At 37.0% G+C, this 26,548-nt stretch overlaps 1 protein-coding gene across 1 annotated transcript; it reads left to right on the top strand.

The window, feature by feature from the left end:
• Positions 1-271: 271 nt before the first annotated feature.
• On the top strand, positions 272-19,784 carry hspa9 (heat shock protein 9). Its single transcript, XM_072662971.1, has 17 exons — positions 272-555; positions 1,673-1,731; positions 1,815-1,902; positions 2,954-3,135; positions 4,316-4,440; positions 5,975-6,048; positions 11,827-11,933; positions 12,031-12,193; positions 12,578-12,670; positions 13,734-13,943; positions 15,572-15,799; positions 16,096-16,200; positions 16,344-16,461; positions 16,649-16,743; positions 18,003-18,095; positions 18,174-18,314; positions 19,301-19,784. The coding sequence occupies exons 1-17, from the start codon at positions 472-474 to the stop codon at positions 19,370-19,372; spliced, it is 2,037 nt and encodes a 678-aa protein (XP_072519072.1). The 5' UTR covers positions 272-471; the 3' UTR covers positions 19,373-19,784.
• Positions 19,785-26,548: the final 6,764 nt, after the last annotated feature.

Here is a 26,548-nt window from a genome sequence, read left to right on the forward strand (position 1 = left end):
ATACCATCGCCACAAACGACCTTTAAATGTTAACGGTATGTGAGGTCTCACCATCTGCCTTATGGCCGTGAGTTTTAAATTAATTAGTTTTTCTGTTAATAAGTAATGATCTTACGCCATATGGCTAAGTAAAAATAAATACATAATTGTTTATGTCGTTTGACTGTTTCTATTTCATGAAAACAACATTTTTGTTTTTTGTTTTGGCTTGAATTTTACTCAGGCAGGCTCACATCGCCTCTTTACAGGGTCCAAGTAGTGTTGCATATGCTGTAACCAACGCATGTGGTGTGTTGGATGGTTCTAGAAGAAGAGCATTAGCGAGGTGGATGACTTAGCTAAGTTAACTGTCACCGGTGACCGTGAGAAGTAATTGAACTCGTTCAGAATAAAATTAGCTACTTATCTAGTCGACATTTGTAATTGTTAATATAACTGATTAAATCATATCGGTGTTTACGGCAATTAAAAATGTTGAAGGTGGGAAGAACCGTTTCAAGAATTGTGTCCAGTTCTTCCAACTCCGCTCACAGTGTAGCACCCCTGGTTAAAAAGGTACGTTGTTTGTTGTAACGTAGAATTTATTTATATTTTACAGAGATCCATTTAATGAACAGCTACGGTTTTTCTGCGCATGTAGGTTGCCAATGTGAAGTAAGTTAATCACTGCTAGCTAGATAGCTAGCTATAGCTACGTTACGAACAGCCTAATGGTGAAGCTAATGTGACCTGCAACAAGGAGAAATCTACTCTAACGTTAATCTCTAATTCTCTCATTCGGATTTTACACGGGTTGTGTACTATCTAATTAATAACAGATAATACTTTTCTAGTTGGAGTCGTTTTCACTGGAAGGATGTAAGACAGCGTTAGTTTGGGTGACATCAGTGTGTGCTATCGTAGGAAGCTATGCTGCTAATGCATGCCTGCTAATCTACGCAGTTTCTGTAGCTAGACGTCCGTCCTTGGCGTTTCAGATGGAAACACTGTGTCCATGTTACTGAACAACTTATAGCTATCCCAGACAGTTTTATTAGTTGATTTTTAAAGAAGAAACTCAAATACCCCATCCCAGTGGCTAAATTCATGGGGTGAAATAGACTTGATGGGTTTTTTGCACTTCAGACTAATGTGTCTGTGTCTTTTTTATATTGTTCACTTTTCTCTGCATAATTTAAATGGTGGCAGTTATTTTGAGTTAAAATTTCATGGTGGAAATGGAATGCTCCAAAGTGACTTGGATTTTTTTATGTAGATGTCTGTTTTAAAGTTGGAAACATATTTCCTAAATTGTGTACATTTATATAATACTTTTCATTATGCAAAAATCATAAACACACCCTAATCATAAAAAAACAGGATTGTTTAAATTATGAGAGACTATGCCCAAGTGTTTGTGGACACTCCTTCTGATGAATGCATTCAGCTACTTTAAGTTGCTGACCCATATGTGCATATGCACACACATCAGTAAGTGTACAAACATATTTTCAATAGAATAGGACTCTCTGAAGCAAATTGACCTTAACCTATTGGCAGCATGCATAATGCCAGGTGTGGAGTTAGAAGAGTATAAAAAAACGTTTATAGAACGGTTATAGAAAAATGTTGTAAAAAGTGTGTGTTTACTGAAAAATTGTGATTAAGAAGGCTAAATGGTTAATTGCTATAGGCTTGCTGGAATGGACTGTTGGAACATCCCCTTCGGACAGCTGCCAGACGAGAATATGCGTAAGTCACCATAAAATATGCCATCTACTCTAGTTTTTTTTCAATATATATTATACTCTAACTTGTATGCTGAATGTTTGTAGTTCAGAAGCAATCAAAGGAGCAGTAATTGGTATTGACCTGGGAACCACAAATTCCTGTGTGGCTGTCATGGATGGGAAACAAGCAAAGGTCAGAAGCTACATCCTTAGAGGTCAAATTGTTCTATACTTGATCTGATATGAAATCACAGATCTGCCATCAAGCTCAGACATAACATTAGCACCACCTGCCTAATATTGTGTTCCTTTTGTGCTGCTGCAACATATCTGACTGTTTTAGCCATCTACATGACCTTTGAACGTGTCATGTAGTATTTGAAAGATGTTAGCAGCAGATCTTTTAAGGTGTGTACATTTTGAAGTGGAACCTCCCTAGATTGCGTCAGTGAGCCTTAGGTGCCTGTTTGTATTATTATTATTATTATTATTATTATAGAAAACAGAATAAAGTAAACATAACAATTTAGTTATTTTAGTTAATACAAGTAGTTATTTAGTTTCCCTGTTTATGTACATATTAATTTGTTAGCATTACTTTAGTAATTATTACCTTTATTCCTGTATTTCATCCTGTATCTCTTACTTAACTGTAGAAAAGGCACTGTGGTTTAAATACTCTTGCCCTTGCCTAAAAAAAAACAAACACATGAGACCATCGAGCTCCTGCTATGTTGATGGTGAGCTGTGAGCTGAGGCTAACAGCAGCCTCGGTCACACCTACAGCATGCCAGCGATCAATGAGCTGTTCAAGCGTTAAACATGAAGTACCACATGTATATAGAATGTGAATTTAGTCAACATGATTGACACAGTATAACCTCAGCTATTTATACTAAGATGACATTGTGGAAGAATTTAAACGCATCTGTTTAGATGTAGCCTTGCTTTAGTTTCCATTCCACCTGAAGACACAGCAGTTAATAATGTCATTGTGGCTCCAGGTGGCGTGGAAAAATTTATCTATCTATCTATCTTTTAATTAGCCTGTACTGCACTTGTTTTTATTTTGGTGGTTTTGTCATCTTGGTTTATTTTTTCTTCTATGACAGTTACTTAATTGTTTATGCTTTTACTTAATTCTTTTTTTTAGTTTACAATGTTTCTTCCTCCACCACTGATTACTGTTTTGTGATTATACCAACACATATGACTTTGAATGACTTTGGACTATCTGATCATAGGTCCTTGAAAATGCGGAGGGAGCACGCACAACCCCATCTGTGGTAGCCTTTACAGCTGATGGTGAGAGATTGGTGGGCATGCCAGCCAAAAGGCAAGCTGTCACTAACCCCAAAAACACACTCTATGCTACCAAACGTCTAATTGGGAGGCGCTATGATGACGCAGAGGTTCAGAAGGATTTGTGAGTTTTTACTTTAAAGTTGAATTACTTTAAAATGAATTATAATTCTATGCCTGTATTTACATGCAGATATTTAATTACATTTAGTTGGACTCATTCCAAATATAGAATAGTACTGAGGTGTACATCCTACTTATAAATCTGTGCAAAATCTGCAAGTATTCCTATCCAAACATGAGAGGTGAGTGTGGTCAGAATAAGAGAACAGCTACATGTTACATGAGTTTTCAACTGATGTTAGATTTTTTAGAATTTCTCTTTAATAATAGTGGACTTCACATTCACGTTATTAAAGAACCTCTAAATGAAAGAGCACAGTAAAGACTGGTATGGATATTTGTACTATTCATACAGTAATATAGTTCACAGATTGAGTGAAAGCAAAATGTCCTTATGGCAAGGCAGTCATTCATGATTTTCTGTAACTTGCCCCTTGCAGAACATACCATGACTGTATAAGTCCACTGCATGCAGTGTAAAATTTTCCAACCCCTTCTTTCTTAAGTGCCTCACAGCTTGAGGCATGTTGTCAGTCTACAAAGCAGGACTCTAAGGAACGTGTTAAACATTAAGTGGTGCATTTTAAATTAATTCCAAATGGATAATTTTCTAAAGTAGACTAGTAAACATTTTTTAATTAAATATTTCTGTGAAGTATGGCAGGTCTTCGCACATATAAAGTATGGCCGCTTCCACAACCCCTTCTCTTTCTCCGGTGCACAGTGTAGCTGCATTTAGAGCATTTAATTTCCATATTTATAGCAGAGTAAAATAAAAAAACAAAATACATGTTATTGTTTGCCATTGTAAATGGACAAAAAACCCTGAGAAATGTAATTACTGTCATACTTTATATAAATAAATAAAAAATAAACCAAATTTGAAGATGATTTATTTGAAATCCACAACTTCATTTAATGTTCCTTCACATCCTGCTTTGTATTTCACAGAAAGGAGATGGATAATTCCGCACTGCGTGCGTCATTATTATTTAAAAGTTTACCCACCTTGTTTGTTTGGATAGTATTTGCGTTCGAAATGGCCTCAATGAAACTAGGCTATTCCAATTGAGGTTCATACATGGATGTTTGCATATGATTGGATTAACTGTTTCAAGCTGGAAGTAAACATGGCTTATTGCAAGGTTGTAAGTTATTCACTGGTGGCTTGTAATTTGCAGAAAAAATGTCCCATACAAGATAGTGCGGGCATCCAATGGCGATGCTTGGTTAGAAGCCCATGGAAAGCTGTATTCCCCTAGCCAGATTGGCGCCTTTGTCTTGATGAAGATGAAAGAGACTGCAGGTTGGTTTTATATATGGTTGGTACCCCTCAGTTAATGAAAGAAAAACCCACAATGGTCAAATAACTTGAATCTGACAAAAGTAGTAATAAATAAAAATGCTATGAAAATTAACCAACAGTGCTTCAACAGAATTATAAAAAAAATAAAATAAACTCATGAAACAGGCCTGGACAGAAATAATAGTACCCTTAACTTAATATTTTGTTGCACAACCATTTGATGCAATCAAACAATTCCTGTAACTGTCAATGAGACTTCTGCACCTCTCAGCAGGTATTTTGGCTGACTCCTCATGCGCAAACTGCTCCAGTTGTCTCAGGTTTAAAGGGTGCCTTTTCCAGACAGCATGTTTCAGCTCATTCCAAAGATGCTCATAGGATTTAGGTCAGGGCTCATAGAAGGCCACTTCAGAAAAGTCCAGTGTTTTCCTCTTAGCCATTCTTGGGTGTTTTTAGCTGTGTGGTTTGGGTCATTATCCTTTTGCAAGACCCATGACCTCTTTAGAATCCCTTGATAGTCTTGATATTTCATTGTACTCTGCACAGATTCAAGACCCCCTGTGCCAGATGCAGCAAAACAGCCCCAGTACATAACAGAGCCTCCTCTCTTTCACAGTAGGGACGGTGTTCTTTTCTTGATATGCTTCATTTGTTTCAGTTTGTGAACATGGAGCTGATGTGCCTTGGCAAAAAGTTAAATTTTTGTCTCATCTGTCCATAGGACATTCTCCCAGATGCTTTGGGGCCTGTCAACATGTAGTTTGGCAAATTCCAGTCTGACTTTATGATTTGTTTTCAACAATGGTGTCCTCCTTGGTCGTCTCCCATGAAGTCCTCTTTGGCTCGAACAATGACGGATGGTGCGATCTGTTCCTTGAGCTTGAAGTTCACCTTTAATCTCTTTAGAAGTTTTTTCTGGGCTCTTTTGTTACCATTCGTATTATCCGTCTCTGATTTGTCATCAATTTTCCTCCTCCGGCCACATTCAGGGAGGTTGGCTACAGTCCCATGGATCTTAAATTTCTGAATAATATGTGCAACTGTAGTTACAGGAACATCAAGCTGCTTGGAGATGGTCTTATAACCTTTACCTTTAACATGCTTGTCTATAATTTTCTTTCTAATCTCTTGAGACGACTCTTTTCTTCGCTTCCTCTGGTTCATGTTGAGTGTGGTACACACCATGTCACCAAACAGCACAGTGACTACCTTTTTCAGGGTACCATATTATTTTTTTTGTCCAGGCCTGTTTAATGAGTTTACTTTTTAAAATAATTCTTTTGAAGCATGGTTCAAAATCAATGTCGGATTTTCATTTGTTCATTTTCATTTTTTATTTTTTTTTTTATTGTTACTTTTGTCAGATTCATGTTATTTATTGTGGGTTTTACTTTCATTAACCGAGGGTTAACAATTTTGTGTGTGTGTGTAATGTAATTTTTTTTTTTTTTTTTTTTTTCTCAAATTATAGTGAACAATGCATAAACAGATGTTTAAAGTCTATTATCTGGTGTACACTGGTGCTGTGTTTCAGAGAACTACTTGGGCCATACGGTCAAGAATGCTGTTGTGACTGTACCTGCCTATTTTAATGATTCTCAGAGACAGGTAATGTACAAAAACTTAATATGCTGCATATTGGTCCGTGTTGCATTGTAAACAAAGTTAATGTCCATCTGGCCAGTCAGTGATAGGCCATGCAATTTCACATGTCCTTTAAACACTGGCAGAGATGTAAATTGCATTGAGATTTGACTGACTAACATTAGATTTTATTAAATTTATTAAACTACACTCATTTTAGTTTCCTTGCTCAAATGTTGCATATGCAAGTTATGGTTCAGTAAGACATTTTATCTCATGGCTAGTTATAATTACACATTCATGTGCACGGTTTTATTTTTTCGGGACAGAATAATTGTCAGTTAGTTCTTAGAACTGCAGTTAGAATTGTCCATAAGTACCATAAATAGATGCTTTTGAGGGAGGGGAGATGTAGCCCCTTGGCTAGAGATTACAGTTTTGTTCTCCTAGACTTTGAGAGGGAATTGGTTTGGATGATCAGGCACAGATCATCCAAGGTACAGACCTACCATAAACTGGAAGCTGCTGGAGCCTGTGTCCCTGTCTACAGTTAAGGGAGCTTTACAGTGCCTAGAAAAAGTATGTGAAACCTTTGGATGTTTATGGTTTTCTACATTCGTTTGTCATAAAATGTGATCTGATCCTCATCCAAGTCAAGTGTATTGACAGAGTATTAATAAATCTATTTCTTGATCATTTATGTCTTCATTAAGAACAACCATACAAACCTCTTAGTGCTAGTGGATAAAGTATGTGAACCCTTGACTAATTGATGAAAAAAAAAACACAGGAAGCTTATTGGAGTCAGGTGTTGGCATACCTGGAGTCTTCTTAAGAAAATGAGTTTAGAGGTGTGGACTAGAGCTATTTTGGCTTGTAAGAAGCACTCAAACTTTGAGTTTGCTCTGCACAAGAAGGATATGTGTATGTGCCATGCCTTGTCAAAAAGAGCTTTTAGAGAATCTACGACCAAAAATGGTTGAATGTTTAATTTAAAGTTGGAAAGGGTTACAAAGTGATTTCAAAGACTTTACCAGTATACAGTGAGGCAGACCATCTACAAATGGAGACAATTTGGGATTGTGGCTATTCTGCCAAGAAGTCTTCAAGACTCAGCAATGAGGAACAACCCTGAGTGATAGCCAAAGATTTGAAGGCATTATTGCTACAGGCTATATCTCTGTTCATGGGCTAAAATTCCTCCTGAAGATGTGCGGATCTGATCTACAGCTACGGGAAGCACCTGGTTGAGGTTATTGGTGCCAGGGGAGGGGTCAACCTATTAATTCTTTATTAATTAATATTCAAAGGGTTCGCTTACTTTTCCTACTACCACTTTAAATGTTAAATGATTGTGTAATAAAGACATGCAAGATCATATTTGTTTATTTTAGGCATATTATATTTGTCAATACTCTTGACTTGGATGAGGATCAGAAAACATTTTATAATGAACTGATGCAGAACACCATAAAATTCCAAAGGGTTTACATACTACTTCTTGCCACTGTTTATTGTCATGGACTAAGAGGGTGTCATCCATTTTGTTATCTTTTGTTAAAACTGTGTCAAGAACCACTTTAGTTTTCTTTTCTATCTATAAAGTAAATGACTGATCAGTCAGATAAACACTGTGCAACTTTACCCAAGCAAGCCTCCAAGGTTTCGAAATGGGACCAAGACAACTTTAAAAATAAACAAGAGCTACTGCCTTACTGGAGTTAACACTCACAAAGCTTAAAAAGATCACTCTGTCCAGAATCTGTCAATATGCCCAAGATCTTAAGGTGAAACCACAGGGAACTATTCTCCTGATGGCACATAGGTATTTGAAGACAAAAAAAAAAGTCCTTTGGTTCAGAAAAATATTTATCTGCTACCGGTGATTAGATTCAGATTTCTCGTTTTCTTGTCATTTTCTGTGGCAACTTCTAAATTTGTGACTCCAGTTTAATGGTTAGTCATTGAACAGAAGTAAATGTCTGCCACCTGAAATTAATGGAAACTGTACATATTTGTTTATTTTGATTGAGACTTGATACCTGGAAATTCAGTAATTTTTTTTCCAAACCGGGCAGTTTTTTCCAAATTCTGGCCAACTTTACTGAGCTACAACAACTGTTGTATAACGTTTTAAATGTAAATGGCTATGGCTTACCAGATCAAAAGGCTTTATTAAAAATAAAACAGAATTCATCCTACGTCTGACAAGATTATAATCAGTTAAAGGTCAGTATGATAGTATTTTATCAAAGTTGTGATCAATTTTAACATGATTCAAGTGAGCATATAGCAGATCTTGTCAGTTCTTTAGAACACTGACCAGCTAGACATTTTATTAGAGTTTAATTAGTTCTGGTTAATTGTAACTGTAAGTTTATTAACAATTAATTCTGTTCTCATGAACAAATTCTGTCTGCCTGAAAAAAAAAAATAATAATAATTGTTGCGTCAACTTTAAAACTCAAAGTATGTTTACGTTACTGACAAGCTATTATAAAGTTAAACAGACAATGATGTTTTCTCCATTCTAAAATCCCCACAGAAATAAATCTTGGTTCTGAACTACATTCTGCCATATTTCCCCCCCAGCTCAAAAACGTGTGCTGTCAGCCACATTCACGGCGAATGCAGAGCTTTAACATCTCACACTCTGCTCGCTTCTTTCTCTGTATACTCACACACACACACCCCTATAAAGGCTTTCTTGGGTAAAACTGCACCTGCTAACATTGTGTTCATAAACTTTTAAAAGATGCACAACCTGTTTTTTTTTTTTTTTTTTGTTTGTTTTTTTTAGTTTTGCATAATATTTCATGTATTAAATGTGCATTTGCAATACAGTAGGTCACTTAACCTACAAATACAGTGCCTTGCAAAACTTTTCAACCTTTTGCCACATTTCAGGCTTCAAACATAAAGATATGAAATTGTAATTTTTTGTGAAGAATCAACAGGTGGGACACAATCGTGAAGTGAAACGAAATTTTTTTTGAAAACTTTTTTTAGAAATAAAAAAACTGCAATATTATTCGGCCCCTTTACTTTCGTGCAGCAAACTCACTCCAGAAGTTCAGTGAGGATCTCTGAATGATCCAATGTTGACCTAAATGACTGATGATAAATAGAATCCACCTGTGTGTAATCAAGTATATATGTATAAATGCACCTGCTCTGTGATGGAGAGTTCTGTTTAAAGCGCAGAGAGCATCATGAAGACCGAGGAACACAATGGGCAGGTCCGAGATACTGTTGTGGAGAAGTTTAAAGCCGGATTTGGATACAAAAAGATTTCCCAAGCTTTAAACATCTCAAGGAGCACTGTGCAAGCGATCATATTGAAATGGAAGGAGTATCAGACAACTGCAAAGCTACCAAGACCCGGCTGTCCCGCTAAACTTTCAGCTCAAACAAGGAGAAGACTGATCAGAGATGCAGCCAAGAGGCCCATGATCACTCTGGATGAACTGCAGAGATCTACAGCTGAGGTGGGAGACTCCCTGTCGTACACTGCACAAAGTGGCAAGAAGAAAGCCATTTCTCAAAGATATCCATAACAAGTCTTGTTTAAAGTTTCCCTCAAGCCACCAGGGAGACACACCAAACATGTGGAAGAAGGTGCTCTGGTCAGATGAAACCAAAATCTAACTTTTTGGCCACAGTGCAAAACGTTATGTTTGGCGTAAAAGCAACACAGCTCATCACCCATCCCCACTGTCAAACATGGTGGTGGCAGCATCATGGTTTGGGCCTGTTTTTCTTCAGCAGGGACAGGGAAGATGGTTAAAATTGATGGGAAGATGGATGGAGCCAAATACAGGACCATTCTGGAAGCAAAATAAAGCAAAATCGACAATGGAATGGTTCACAAATAAACGTATCCAGGTGTTATAATGGCCAAGTCAAAGTCCAGACCTGAATCCAAATGAGAGTCTGTGGAAAGAGCTGAAAACTGCTGTTCACAAACCTCACTGAGCTTGAGCTGTTTTGCAAGGAAGAATGGGCAAAAATTTCAGTCTCTCGATGTGCAAAACTGATAGACACATGCCCCAAGCGAATTGCAGCAGTAATCACAGCAAAAGGTGGCGCTACAAAGTATTAACGCAAGGGGGCCGAATAATATTGCGCGCCCAACTTTTCAGTTTTTTTTATCTCTTAAAATATCCAATAAATTTCGTTCCACTTCACGATTGTGTCCCACTTGTTGATTCTTCACAAAAAATTGCAACTTCATATCTTTGTTTGAAGCCTGAAATGTGACAAAAGGTTGAAAAATTTAAACAAAAAGTTTTACGAATACTTTTGCAAGGCACTGTATATGCCTACATTACTTGTAAGTACTTTAAAGCAGTCATTATGTACATGATGATTATGATGTTATTAAAATCAGTGTACTTTTGAAAATAGAATGAGCCATACACCTATATAAAGTCATTCGTATGCAAAAGATAAACCTGAATTACAAAAATACTGCGATGCCATGAAACCTCATAGCAATAAATTTAATTACGTATTTGCACCTGTAACTTGTTTGCATGCTAGGGAGTTTAAACAGAGCTTACTATACAATAGTTACAGTTGTGCTCAAAACTTTACATACCCCGGCAGAATGTTTGCTTGCTATTCTTTTTTTTTTTTTCTTTTCCAGAGAGTATGAATGATAATTTTTTATGTTTTCTCTTTTTAAAATCATAATGACAACCAAAAACATCCAACATCAAAAGTTTACATATCCTGGTGATTTTGGCCTGATAACATACACAGAAGTGGACACAAATGGGTTTGAATGGCTACTAAAGGTAACATCCTCATCTGTTATGTGTTTGCTTGTAATCAGTGTGTGTGTGCAAAGGTGAGTGAGTTTCTAGGATCCAGACAGATTCTTGCATCTTTCATCCAGCCACTGACGTTTCTGGATTGAGAGTCATGGGGAAAGCAAAAGAATTGTCAACGGATCTATAGTAAAAAGGTAGTTGAACTGTATTAAACAGGAAAGGGATACAAAAAGATATCCAAGGAATTTATAATGCCAGTCAACAGTGTTTAAACTGTGTTTACCAAATGGAAAATCTGGGCTTGGGGCTCTGAAAAAAAACTAACCATGGTCAGGTAGACCAACAAAAGTATCACAAAGTATCTCGCCTACAATACGCCAAACAGCACAGAGACAAGCCTTAAAACTTCTGGAACAAGGTAATTTGGAGTGATGAGACCAAAATCAAACTTTTTGGACACAACCATAAACGTTATATTTGGAGAAGTGTCAACAAGGCCTATGATAAAAGGAACACATTCCTATTGAAAGCACCGTGAAAGCTGCGCATGGGACGTACTTGGACATTCCAACGTAACAACAATCCAAAACACAAGGCCAAGTCGACCTGTCGTTCATGCAAGACAGCCCAGGAACTGGAGGCTTTTTGCCAAGAAGAATGAGCAGCTTTACCCTCTGAGAAAATGAAGAGCCTCATCCACAACTACCACAAAAGACTTCAAGCTGTCATTGATGTTAGAAGGGGCAGTACACAGTATTAAGAACTTTTGGATGTTTTTGGTTGTCATTATGATTTAAAAAGGGAACACAGTTGTTTGACAATAAATGGCTTCACCCAACCATTAACCATGAGTGGGGGGAAAAAAGGTTTTGTGATCATTCATATTCTCTGAAAAAAGGCCACGAAAGCAAAAATTCTGCCAGGGTATGTAAACTTTTGAGCACAACTGTATCTTGTAATTGCAGTCATAACTGAATACATTAGTTTTTGGGATGCTTTTTAAATCAAGTTGTTGTGGTGTTTACAGGCAACTAAGGATGCTGGTCAGATTGCTGGCCTTAATGTGCTCAGAGTCATCAATGAACCTACAGCAGCTGCTCTGGCGTATGGACTCGATAAGACTCAAGACAAAATGTTAGTGTTTGACCTTGGCAAGTATACAATTTTCAAATGTTTGAGTCAATATGTGTCACAAAGTTTTTCAATGTGTGTCTGTTTAATCTTATTGCAGTATTGCAGTATATGATCTCGGTGGTGGTACTTTTGATATATCAGTCCTGGAGATACAGAAAGGAGTTTTTGAGGTGAAATCTACAAATGGTGACACATTCTTGGGTGGAGAAGATTTTGATCAGCACTTGCTACAGCATATAGTAAAAGAGTTCAAAAGAGAGGTTTGTAGAGTTATTTGTTTACTTCCACATTTTAATTACTAATTATTAGTAATAAGTGGTATATGATGTTAAACTGCCATGTGTATGTACAGTGTATCACTTTAAGAGTATGGGGACCTCTTACCCAATTGTTTACAAAATGGTATGTAATTAAGATGTTTGGTTGTAATTGTACCTCTGTACAACATCACAATGGATTTTACATAAAGCAGTTTGTGTTTAGGTAAAATAAGTATTTGCACAACAGTATTGCTTGTACACTAGTATTATGAGTAAGGCTATTGGACTATCCATTAATTAACTATGCTTTAGTATAAGTATTACTTAAAAATACTACCTTTGTCATGAATTGCCCATCAAAACACCCTTTCTGTATTCTTTTAGTCAGGTGTGGATCTCACCAAAGATAACATGGCATTGCAGAGGGTAAGGGAGGCAGCTGAGAAGGCCAAATGTGAACTTTCTTCTTCCCTGCAGGTAGGCTATTTCTAAGTGTTATGGTTGCCCCAGAATCAATAAAGCAGATTGTTTTAAATCAATTTATGTGAATGTTGTTTGTGTTGATGGTACTTCTCTGTGGTGATGTTTCTACTCTATCTGTTGTTTACAGTCTTATGTAAATTTAAAATACACATCTTCCTGGTGAGACCCAGGTCCTGATTGGCAAATGATCATGGTAATTTAAGTAAATTAGTAACTTCATAAGAAGGGAACTGTGTCATAAAACTGAAGGTTAAGAAATTACAATTTGGGGGAATTGTGGAAATGTGGGAAAACTCTCATATGCTGGTAAGGCAGGCAAATTGGTGGTGCACCTAAACATAATCTTTGTAGAAGCGTCAAAAGAAGAAAACTTGCGGCCTTAAAACCCAATGTTTCAAAGTATGCTAAAGATAACAGCAATGATCGTAGAAAAGCAATTGTTGCTGCTCATCCCTCTGGCAAGGGTTGTAAACAATTTCCAAACAATCTGAAGTCCATCATGCTACAGTATGAGAGATTATTCACAAGGAGAACATATTCAAGACATTTGCCAGTCTTCCCAGGAGTGGATATCTAACCTTAAAACACCCAAAAGCACAAGAGCTACATCTCAGGCCTCAATTAGCTTGTTAAATGTTAAAGTTCATGACTGTACAACTAGATGCATGCAATTATAAGTTGTAATTAATTGTAAAAGGATATTAACTCTAAAAAGAATCTTTACTTTTCTATACAAAATACCCCTCATAGTTAAAGTGCCTTTTGTCAGAATAAAATGAAATCTAAAAAGCATTGTAACCCAGCCAAAATAGGCCAAAAAAAAAGGTTTTGTAGTCTGAGTCAAAAATTTAGCTTTTTGGACAAATTCAAAGCATCATGTTTAATGTAAACACTGCACTTTCCTTTTGAGTCACCATATATATATATATATATATATATATATATATATATATATATATATATATATATATATAGCCATATTGATTGATTGAAACCCAATCCTTTTTTGTGATTTCTCTGTGGGCTTTTCTAAAAAGAATTTGCTCTTTCCACACAGACCGACATCAATTTGCCTTATTTAACAATGGACAACTCTGGTCCCAAACACTTGAACATGAAGCTAACTCGAGCCCAGTTTGAGAGCATTGTGGCAGAACTGATCCGCAGGACTGTGGCACCCTGCCAGAAAGCCATGCAAGATGCTGAAGTTTCCAAGAGTGACATTGGGGAAGTTCTGCTGGTTGGAGGAATGACTCGCATGCCAAAGGTAAGGCCAGATGGTACAGATACAGTGGGGGGAGTATTTAGTCAGTCACCAATTGTGCAAGTTCTCCCACTTAAAGATGAGAGAGGCCTGTAATTGACATCATAGGTAGACCTCAACTATGGGAGACAAAATGAGAAAAAAAAATCAATAACAAAAGTTCATCTCAATACTTTGTTATATATCCTTTGTTGGCAATGACAGAGGTCAAACGTTTTCTGTAAGTCTTCACAAGGTTGGCACACACCGTTGCTGTTATGTTGGCCCATTCCTCCATGCAGATCTCCTCTAGAGCAGTGATGTTTTGGGGCTGTCGGCGGGCAACACAGACTTTCAACTCCCTCCAAAGGTTTTCTAAGGGGTTGAGATCTGGAGACTGGCTAGGCCACTCCAGGACCTTGAAATGCTTTTTACGAAGCCACTCCTTTGTCGGCCTGGCAGTGTGCTTGGGATCATTGTCATGCTGAAAGACCCAGCCACGTTTCATCTTCAATGCCCTTGCTGATGGAAGGAGGTTTGCACTCAAAATCTCACAATACATGCTTCACAGTTGGTATGGTGTTCTTTGGATGCAACTCTGCATTCGCTCTCCTCCAAACACCACGAGTTGTGTTTGTACCAAACAGTTCTACTTTGGTTGCATCTGACCATAAGACATTCTCCTAATACTCTTCCGGAACATCCAAATGCTCTCTAGCAAACTTCAGATGCGCCCACATATGTACTGTAAGCAGGGGAACACGTCTGCCACTGCAAGATCTGAGTCCCTGGCGGCGTAGTGTGTTACTGACGGTAGCCTTTGTAACGTTGGTCCCAGCTTTCTGCAGGTCATTCACTAGGTCCCCCCTTGTGGTTCTGGGATTTTTGCTCACCGTTCTTGATCATTTTGACCCCACGGGCTGAGATCTTCTTCTGAGGTCTTGTAGGTCTCCCATTTTCTGATTATTGCTCCAGTAGATTTCTTCACACCAAGCTGCTTGCCTATTGCAGATTCATGCTTCCCAGCCTGGTGCAGGTCTACAATTTTGTTTCTGGTGTGCTTCGACAGCTCTTTGGTCTTCACCATAGTGGAGTTTGGAGTGTGACTGTTTGAGGTTGTGGGCAGGTGTCTTTTATACTGTTAACGAGTTGAAACAGGTGCCATTAATACAGGTAATGAGTGGAGGACAGAGAAGCCTCTTAAAGAAGTTGTTACAGGTCTGTGACAGCCAGAAATCTTGCTTGTTTGTAGGTGACCAAATACTTATTTTCCACCATTATTTGCAAATAAATTCTTCAAAAATCATACAATGTGATTTTCAGAATTTTTTTTCTCATTTTGTCTCTCATAGTTGAGGTCTACCTAAGATGTCAATTACAGGCCTCTCTCATTTTTTTTTAAGTGGGAGAACTTGCACAATTGGTGACTAAATACTTTTTTCCCCACTGTACTAGCAAGTTCTAATTACCTTTCTTGTTTTAGAACGTGTTCATACAGGTAATTAAGAGGACATGCATTGCAGAATGATGTAAACACACATTGTAATTCTGTTCACTGTTTAGTAACTAAGTTTCTGCCCTGCCCTTTTTTATGTTTTAAACAATAAGTGGAGTTTTATGAAATATTTAGCTTTTTACATGTGTACTTTTAGGTTCAACAGACAGTACAGGATCTTTTCGGTCGTGCGCCTAGCAAGTCTGTGAACCCAGATGAAGCTGTGGCTATTGGGGCAGCAATCCAAGGAGGCGTACTAGCTGGAGATGTAACAGATGTGCTTTTGCTGGACGTTACACCCCTCTCTCTGGGCATTGAAACCCTGGGAGGTGTCTTTACCAAACTTATTAACCGGAATACAACTATTCCCACTAAGAAAAGCCAGGTAAATTAACTACATCTCGTACATGGTAAAGAAATTGAGACTGCAAACTGTGTTTTTAATTTATTATTTATTATTTTGACATACCCTGCTTGTAAAGGACAAGACATGCACACAAGTGTTCTTACCATACCTTGCTTGATTAGTAGAGTAGGTCCTTTTTAAAGAAGACTCACGGAACAGATTAATTTTGTCACAATTGTCATTTTTTAGGTTGTCTCTGCGCAAGTAATCATTCAACTTTTTCAATGATGTGGCTGCATGCGTTACTGTGTCTTTTAATGCACTTTACTTTGTAGGTGTTCTCCACAGCTGCTGATGGCCAAACTCAGGTTGAAATTAAAGTTTGCCAAGGTGAGCGTGAGATGGCAGCTGATAACAAAGTTCTTGGACAGTTTACTCTGGTAAGCTATAATTAGTTTATTTTTGGGGGGGTTGGGTTTGAGAAATATGAAAATAAGCCAGCACCTTGAATTCATTTAATATAGAAAATGCAAGGAATTCCTAAAGTTAAAATTAATCTGAGATAACCGTTGCCTGTTAATAGGTTGGCATCCCTCCAGCTCCTCGTGGTGTCCCACAGATTGAAGTCACTTTTGATATTGATGCCAATGGAATTGTGCATGTTTCAGCCAAAGACAAAGGCACTGGACGGGAACAGCAGAGTAAGAATAATATTTTGAAGATGTCAGTATGTCTTAAAAATGCAATTTATAATTTGTAATACAGTGACTATGCACTGCAGTGTTTCAGTTTCAAACAGGCTCAGTTTAACAGATGCTAGAGCAAGAAGCTTCTCATTTCGGTAGGTTGCATATACCAATCTCATTTCTTTCTTTTATCTTAATGCAGTCGTCATCCAGTCTTCAGGTGGCCTCAGCAAGGATGACATTGAGAACATGATTAAGAATGCAGATAAGTATGCAGAGGAGGACAGGAGGAGAAAGGTATCTCTGATTTTATGTTGGTTTTACTCTTCTGCATTTTTGTGCATTCAGAAGAACAGGTTTCCCAAGGATCCTTAAAGTTTTATGTCAGATTTGCTACATTTGAGTTTGCAAAATGTCTAAATACAAATTTAATTTAAAAATTGAGTGACTGGCAGTTACTTTCGATTTTTTTTAACTAAAACACCTGTCTTGCTTTAGCAGTATGTTTGAGATTTACTGGAACTTGAGCAGATAATGTTCCTATGCACTTATGCACTTTTTACATCAATGAAGATACATGCACAAGTTGACCGTATCTGATCACCATACATGCTTAAGACCTACTACACCACCATGTTTTACAAATGAGGTGGTATGCTTTGAATTATGGGTAACCTTACTTTTGCCATCTCTCTAATGCTTGTTAATCTTGTGTAGCCTCTACATTTCTGTTCATGTAGTCCTCTCTGGATAGTAGTCTGCCAAATAACACTGCTTCCGCAAGGCTGTTTCTGATCTGTCAGACAGACACACTTTTTTTTTTTTTTCTCTCTCTCTCTGGTTAGTAAGGACTCTTCTTCTATTGCTTCTACAGTCCTTTTGTGAGAATAAGATCACTTAGAAGCAAGCAAGCAAAGTAACACACCTGAGTTAAAAACCTCAAACACTATGGTTCCCTTAATGCTCTGAAGCCAAATGTCGTGCACCAACATTTAAGTCAAATGGCCCTGAAGGCAATACCTAGATACAGCACCCTCCAAACAATTTTGGAAAATGACACATTGTTCCCTTGGTATGCCCCTCTAACTCAATTTAAAAATCAAATCAAACCAATCAGATGTGATTAAAGTGCACATTCCAGAGTTTAATTTGAGGATATTGCATACATCTTGTTTTCACCATGTTGAAATTACCACTACCCCACTAAAAACTGTCCGATCCTGGTCTCAAGCCAATGGCTCATGCATCTCTAATTATGATCTTTTTGCTGCATTTGTTGGGCATTTGTGCACTGTAGGATATATGAAATTGCTCCCTTTGAAAACGTGTTCACAAACAAAAGTATTTTGTTTTCAGCTAATTTTAGTTTTCGTTATACTAATGTGCTCATTTCTGGGTTTTTTCCATGAATGAATCGATTGTTTTTTAAAACTCTGAAAATAGTTAGAAATTGGAATTCGTTTACATTTTGATTTCAGTTGCCCATAGTATACCTAAAACTGGTATACCACTGCAACCCTAGTAATAACCATTCATTTTACTTTTGTCTTCTTTAGGACCGTGTTGAGGCTGTAAACATGGCTGAGGGCATTGTTCACGATACAGAGTCAAAAATGGAGGAATTTAAGGATCAGTTACCCACAGAGGAGGTAAATGGTGTATAATTACTAATGAATTATTGTAATACACATTTTTATAAAACATTTTTTTTAAATTGCTTTCTCCAGTGCAACAAACTACGAGATGAAGTCGCTAAAGTACGAGACCTGTTATCACGGAAGGACACAGAGACTGGTGAAAACATCAAACAGGCAGCCACAAGTCTACAGCAAGCATCTCTAAAGCTCTTTGAGATGGCATATAAGAAGGTAATTAAGCTTTTTAGATGAGTTTGCTTTGTCTAGAATCAGTCTAGAACTGATTGGTCTTCATAGAATTCCTAAGGTCCAGAGCACGCCCTTAGGTCACACTTATATTCTCAACAAGTGGTCCGTGATAGGAATATGGTATGATATCCTGATACAACACTTTTCAAGATTGTTCATAGTCTGAAGCTAATACTGTGGCATACAAACATTTGGGCAAGCTTTGTAACTAGTAGTTTAGTAAGTAGAAGATATGTTCTAAATTGTATAAAATCAACAATTATTTTAAACATTTTAAGTGAGATGAGCACCATGCAAAAGTTTGGGCACTTAAAGATTTAAGCTCTCTGATTACCAGACCTTAATCAGCTTGTTAGCAATTAGCTTTTTAGGGCTTCAGTTGTAGTAATTGTTTGAAAAGGCCAGATAATGCAAATTGTAAAGCTTAATTAACACTGACTCCTTAACCTTGTCCCAAAAATCAGTAGCCATTGCCTTCTATAAGCAGCTGCCAGTCATCTGAAAATGAATCAAACTTTAAACTTTGTGTTGCATTGAAATTATGTAAATTATCATAGTTGAATGTTAATAAAGTAAACTTGCTAAATTTGTATACTTTTAGTCATTGTACTCACTTGGCTATGCACAGTAAAGGGTATTTTGATCAGGATCAGGAACACTTGCCCAAGTGTTTGCGTTCTGCTTTATCTTCACTGGCATGCATTTGTCATGGAGAATTAATGTTGAATTAAGTATCCTTATTCAAATTATTAGAAGTCAGAGTGATTTTTTTCTGCCTATTTCTCAGTCCTTAAGTGATGGTCTGGCGTAAAGCAGAATATAATGAGCATACATTCTTTCTTTCCTCTCCTACATGGCCACAACCTGTTCATTGAATACAATCATAGCTTGATGATCTGGACAGCTCTCACAAAGAATTTACTTTGCCAGTCACACAATTTTCTTTCTTTACTTGTGATCTTTAATAGATGGCATCAGAACGAGAAGGCAGCAGTTCAAGCGGAACAGAAACTGGAGAGAAAAAAGAGGGACAGCAGTAGAGCATTCATTATCAGTCAGGGGATTGATGTGTTTGGGAATGTAAACTGTCTTGAGCAAGATTTGCATTCATGTTCTCATACTGTGTTTTTGCAGTATCATATAAAGTACATTTGTGTTAACTGTGTTGCTGCCCCCATGGAACCTAATTTGACTGTTTCCAACATTATATTAACTACTGTGATATAGTACATAAATATTGGTCTTTTTTCATGTAGATGGGCTTTATATTAATTAATTAATAAATATATTCATTAGTAATGGATCCAACAATTTTGCTTATTCATGTTTAAATAGGAGTACTGTGAGCATTTTGTTAAGAAAATAATTTGGTTGTTTATTCTGCATTTTATGTGGTGTTCTTTGGCTGTTTAGGTCTGTGAAATAAAGTCTCTATTCTAATCATGTACTAAACTTTGTCATGTTCCTTAAAGATCTTTGACTGGTCAGGATGTCAGGATGACTATGGAGGTAATGGACTTACCTACTTTTAGTTTATTATGCTACTGTGCATAATTGTAAGTTATTTATCCAAAATGCAAAACATTGGCAACTTTGTGAAAAAAAATATTTGTGTGTCCATATTCTATAGTCTAAACAAATATTACTGTGAAAGCTACATATTTACCTACACCTTTGCACTCTTTTTTTTTTTTCTTAATGGCCAGAAGAAATCGCACATTTTGACCTAGTCTTAGGAATTTTAGCTGATCAAAATTTTAGAGTCAAAATTTGTCTTAACATATTCTGTAGAACCTGGAGGTAAATATAATTATCAAAACATTTTGATTGATTTCTAATTATGAATGACCTTCTAAGAACACATGCCAAGTTCGAGCTAGATTGGCCATTGGGAGGGTCTGCAGTGTCCAATTAGCTTGCACACATACTTTTTTCCCCCACTGTATGTGTATTTAGTCAGTCACCAATTGTGCAAGTTCTCTCACTTAAGTATTTGGTCACCTATAAACAAGCAAGATTTCTGGCTGTCACAGACCTGTAACAACTTCTTTAAGACACAGTCACACTCCAAACTCCACTATGGTGAAGACCAAAGAGCTGTCGAAGGACACCAGAAACAAAATTGTAGACCTGCACCAGGCTGGGAAGACTGAATCCGCAATAGGCAAGCAGCTTGGTGTGAAGAAATCTACTGTGGGAGCAATAATCAGAAAATGTGAGACCTACAAGACCACTGCTAATCTCCCTCGATCAGGGGCTCCATCTCAGCCTGTGGGGTCAAAATGATCAAGAACGGTGAGCAAAAATCCCAGAACCACAAGGGGGGGACCTAGTGAATGACCTGCAGAAAGCTGGGACCAACCAAAGGCTACCGTCAGTAACACACTACGCCGCCAGGGACTCGGATCTTGCAGTGCCAGACGTGTTCCCCTGCTTAAGCCAGTACATATCCGGGCGCGTCTGAAGTTTGCTAGAGAACATTTGGATGTTCCGGAAGAGTATTGGGAGAATGTCTTATGGTCAGATGCAACCAAAGTAGAACTGTTTGGTACAAACACAACTCGTTGAGTTTGGGGAGAGTGAATGCTGAGTTGCATCCAAAGAACACCATACCAACTGTGAAGCATGGGGGTGGCAACATCATGCTTTGGGGCTGTTTCTCTGCAAAGGGACTAGGACGACTGGTCCGTGTACATGAAAGAATGAATGGGGCCATGTATTGTGAGATCTTGAGTGCAAACCTCCTTCCATCAGCAAGGGCATTAAAGATGAAACGTGGCTGGGGAACAAAGGATATATAACAAAGTATTGAGATGAACTTTTGTTATTGACCAAATACTTATTTTCCACTATTATTTGCAAATACATTTAAAAATGTGATTCTCTGATTGTTTTTTTCTCATTTTGTCTCTCATAGTTGAGGTCTACCTATGATGTCAATTACAGGCCTCTCTCATCTTTTTAAGTAGGAGAACTTGCACAATTGGTGACTGACTAAATACTTTTTTCCCCACTGTAATGACCGTTTGATGTTGCACCCAAGTGCCTACTTAATATGTAATCATAGGCCTTGTATTTCAAACTTAATATACCTAAGCATCCTGACTTATGTCTATTTGACAGAAATTGACATGCATGTAACTATAGAATAAGGCAGATCAGCCATCAATGAGCCTCTATAGCACACAGCAACTTTTCATACCACAGGCCTGCTGTTTTCAAACCTAATTAGACAGAAGTCTAATTATGTCTAATTGTTATATAGTATCAGAGTGTGTCTGTCCACTCCAGCAGGTCTGACTTTTAACAGTCTAATTAAAAGGAGAGAGCCAGAAGGTAACACAGACATGGGAGCACCCTGAAACGCTAGCGTTCATCTGCTGCACCGTCCACAAACCTGAGTGATCGCGTGCAGGCAGCGAGATGACTGCTCCAGTGTCTCTGTATACTACAGTTCCCTGTGTCCGTAAACCCCTGTACCTACAACCTTTATCTAAGCAGGAAACATTCATTACCAAAAGCTAAACTAAACAGATGAGTTTTCAGCCTAGATTTAAAGATTGTCCTGAACATTATCCGGAAGGTTATTCTAGAGTTGGGGGGCTTTATAAGAAAATGCTCGTCCCCCTGCTGAGGTTTTCTGAATTTTAGTAACTACTAAGAAGCCAGCACCCTAAAATCTAAGTATTCTTGATGATTCTTGATTCATAATATGTAATAAGATCTCGCAGGTACATGTAGGGCTTTGTATGTTAATAGAAGAATTTTAGTCAATACGGAATTAAACTGGGAGCCAATGCAGTGCTGACATAACTGGACTGATATGGTCAAATTCTTTAGTAACGTCTCACGTTTTAGAATTGGCCAATTGCCATGAAACTTGATACATATCTCCAGGTATGGACTTTTTACTACCAATTGAAGCATGACAGGTACTGGTCACTGGGGGAGTGCTTTATCTTTATTATATTTGGTCTTAAATCACAATCTAACTTATTGAATAAACATATAAGCTCAGGTCTATATGCATGCATTAGTAATTACAGTATACATTAAGGTGACTACCTTTCCAAAACTTAATTTCCATTATAGATCTGCTTTAGTCTTGGTGTGATGAGTCACAATATACTGTAGTATAGTATTAAATTGGAATGAATGATGTGTTAAGACCAATAATAGACATATATGCTCATGTCTATTTGCATTTATTTATAATTACAGTATAAACTGGAGTGGGTATCTTACCACAGTTCAACACTTCTATATGGATGTGTTTAAAGTTTGTGTAAACACCGGTCAACTAAATTCTGAAAATATTGCAACATATTTAAATGCAAAATCAAAACTGCACTATAAGAACCTTTAAAACGTGTTCATACAAACGTTTAGACAAATTCAAAGATATCTATGTTAGAACTGAAAACATTGTTATTTTATTAATTGCAAAAATATTTGGCTTGAAGACATGACCATGAAGTAGAACACTTGCACATTGCACAACATTATTCAATTAACTTCTCCCTCACCTCACCATAAACAGTAATTGGAATTTATTTTTATTTGAATTTCTTATGATTTTACCTATAATGTCACAACAGTTCCACCATCACTTCAGAGAGGCAGTCATTGGCCATCACCAGTGCAAGATTGGGTAAATCTCATTGTATACTTTTAAAACAGTAATACTAAAAATTCCATACTGAAGTGTTATTTAATGTATTTGAATGTCTTATAATTTTTTTTTAATCCCATACTGAAATCTTATGTATTTTAATTAATGTTTATATTATTTTTCGTTAATGACACAATCGTGCCACCATAACTCAGAGAGGTAATCATTGGCCATAAATCAAATATGTTAATCGGTTTCACATTAATACTTGATGTGCTGTTGTTGTTTCTTAACATGAGAGTATACCACTACCACTCCTGAATGTGCTACTTCTGGCTAGCATAAGTTCTGAGGTATTTGGCACATAAAGAAAGTGTGTTGAATTTACTTGATTTAAGAACATCAAATGTACATCAGTACCATGGTGATGTTAGGTAACCTTAACATATAACCAAACTATTTTAATACACTTCACCTCATAGATATAGCAACTGCACTATTGACGTTCTTTACAGCTTGCATTTACCCACTGACACAAAAAGAGGAAAGATCTATGGATACTTATATTCAGGAAGCTCTGGAACAAGGCTTAGACCCTCTACTTCTTCCATTGATTCTAGTTTTTCCTTGTCATAAAGAAGGATGGTAAGATAAGATAAGATAAGATAGTCCTTTATTAGTCCCGCAGTGGGGAAATTCACAGTGTGACAGCAGAAAGGGATAGCAGGACACTCAGTTACAAAAATTTAGATAAATAATTTACACTATGTACACAATATAAATAAGAATTAAAAAAGCAATAAACAAATATTATTTACAGCAAAAGACTCTTAATTGCACATGGGGGGATATTGCACATAGTATTCCCTGAACATGAACATGTGTGTAAGCTAGTATAGGCTTTTATTACTTAATACTATCAGCACTGCATTGGCTCCCAGTTAAATTCTGTATTGACTATAAATTTCTGCTATTAACATACAAAGTCCTACATGGCAAAAACACTCCATGCAACCCAGAGAAAGAGTCCAAATGAAATGGAAAATTCCAAGTCACTGGACATCTCCTGGAGTTAAATCCATAATTAAGAAAATGAAGAAATATGTGTAAATCTGCCTAGAGCACAAACTGAGTGATCGTGCAAGAAGGGGACTAGTGCAGAAGGCCACCAAGGCACCTATGACTGCTCTGAAGGAGTAAAAACTGCCATCACCATGCTTCATGGTGGGGATGGTGTATTTGTGGTAATGTTTAGCGTTTGGTCTCCATCAAACATAGCAACTAGTCTGATGGCCAAAAACCTCCATTTTGGTCAGACCAAAGAACCTTCTTCTAGTTGACCTTGGAGTGCCTTTGGAAAACTGTAGTCGAGATTTAGCTCCCTTTGGCACTCTCCCAGAAAGCTTTGACTGGTGATGAACTCAAGGCAAGTTTGTAAGGATGGCAGATCTACAAATGTGCCATATTTCTTCCATTTCTTAATGATAGATTTAAATTTAACTGAACTCCAGGAGATGTTCAATGACTTGGGGATGTTTCCCTGATTTTTCAAAAACATTTTTTTGGAGTTGTGTGGAGTGCTCTTTTGTCTTTGTGGTATACAGGTGCTGGTCATAAAATTAGAATATCATGAAAAATAAAATGCAGTTTTATTTCAGTAATTCCATTCAAAAAAAGTGAAACTTGTATGTTATATTCATTCATTACACACAGACTGATATATTTCAAGTGTTTATGTTTTTCAATTTTGATGGTTATAACTGACAACTAATGAAACCCGAAATTCAGTATCTCAGAAAATTACTAAAGACCAATTACTTAAGACCAATACAATTTTTTTTTTTAGATTTTTAGAAATGTTGGCCAAATGAAAAGTATGAACATGAAAGTATGAGCATGTACAGTACTCGATACTTAGTTGGGGCTCCTTTAGCCTGGATTACTGACATGGCACCCCAAACCATCACTGACTGTGGAAGCTTTACACTGGACCTCAAGCAACGTGGAGTCTGTGCATCTCCTCTCTTTCTCCAGACTCTGGGACCTTGATTTGCAAAGGAAATGCTAAATTGACTTCTATCAAGGTATTAGTCTTAATTATATTAAAAATATGATACACTGTAATTTTATTTATAAAAGCAATAAAAAGGAAAACATCAAAGTGTGTGAATACGTTTTATAGACACTGTATATCTGCCAAACCAGATGATTTGACAGCACTTTAGCTCAAGGTGAAGAACTCTACTAAAGACCTGCTAAACATAAATCAGAGGTGCTTCTGCTTGGACCAAAGAAACAAATTATCTGACTTAATGCTTTACTTAGCTCACACTCTGGTGTTATGATAGATTCTGATCTGCCCTTCAATGCATATTTTGACAATATTACTTATACAGCCTTTCTTCATCCTTAAAATATTGCTAAACTAAGAAATGCACTTTCCTTACAAGGTGCTAAACAAGTGGTTTACACCTTTATTACATCAAGGGTAAGCTACTGTAATGCCTTGCTGTCAGGTTGCTTTTGTAAGAAGATAAACATGCTTTGGTTAGTAATCTTATTTATTTTATTTTATTTTATTAAAGAACAGTTAATACACACACATGATCCCCCAGGACATTGGATTATTTTTTTTTTTTTCATAAAAGATTTTCTACTGCTGAATGGCAATGTTAGTGTGTTCTGTGAGTGTAATTTCTCAAAACGAAAACTGCTTTAATGTTTTATTGCATTTGAACAGAATGTATAATTTAATCAAATGACAACATCATACAAATATTTTAGTGGGCTCTGTAAGTTGTTGTTATGTAGTAATGTGACATCCTGAAAAAAAATTAATTGCAAAATCCATTGCAGGTCCTATGTGGGCTATATTCACAAAGACTCACATCTGCCTTTGTGCATTATTTTCACATGCTGGTTTCGGTTTCTGCAAAATGAAAAAAAATACAATAAAAAAAACAACAACAACAAACATACACACACACACACACACACACACACATGATATATGATTTATGTGGTGGTGAAACACTGACATGGGGGTGGTGTGTTAGTGTGTGTTGTACTGGTATGAGTGGATTAGACACAACAGTGCTGCGGGAGATTTTAAACACGGTGTTTCCTCATTGTCCTCTCAATTAGACACTCCTATATACTTGGTGCACCTTGTAGATGTAACAGTTGACAGCTGTTGCTGCACAGTTTGTGTTGGTCATCCTCTAGGCCTTTCTTTAGTGGTCACAGGACGCTGCTGACTGGATATTTCTGTTTGGTGGACTATTCTCATGAGTAGTGAATTGTTTAAAAACTTCAGCAGCACTGCTGTGTCTGATCTATTTGTTTCAATGCAACACACTGCAGTGCTGAGAATGACCCATCACCCAAATTTGAGCTGAAATTACTACCTGAAAACTTTATAAGACATATTTTTTATTGTTTCTGATACTTGTAAATTGTATTCTGATGCTTATTGCTTAACATACAATGTACAGATGTATTTGCATTTATTAATTTATTCATTCTGCATTTTTATATGACTTACTTATTTTCCATACAAAGAACACATTCAGTTGAGTATGTATGGCCATCGTCACCACACACA

Source organism: Salminus brasiliensis, chromosome 19, assembly GCF_030463535.1.
Source record: "Salminus brasiliensis chromosome 19, fSalBra1.hap2, whole genome shotgun sequence".
Taxonomy (NCBI): Eukaryota; Metazoa; Chordata; class Actinopteri; order Characiformes; family Bryconidae; genus Salminus; species Salminus brasiliensis.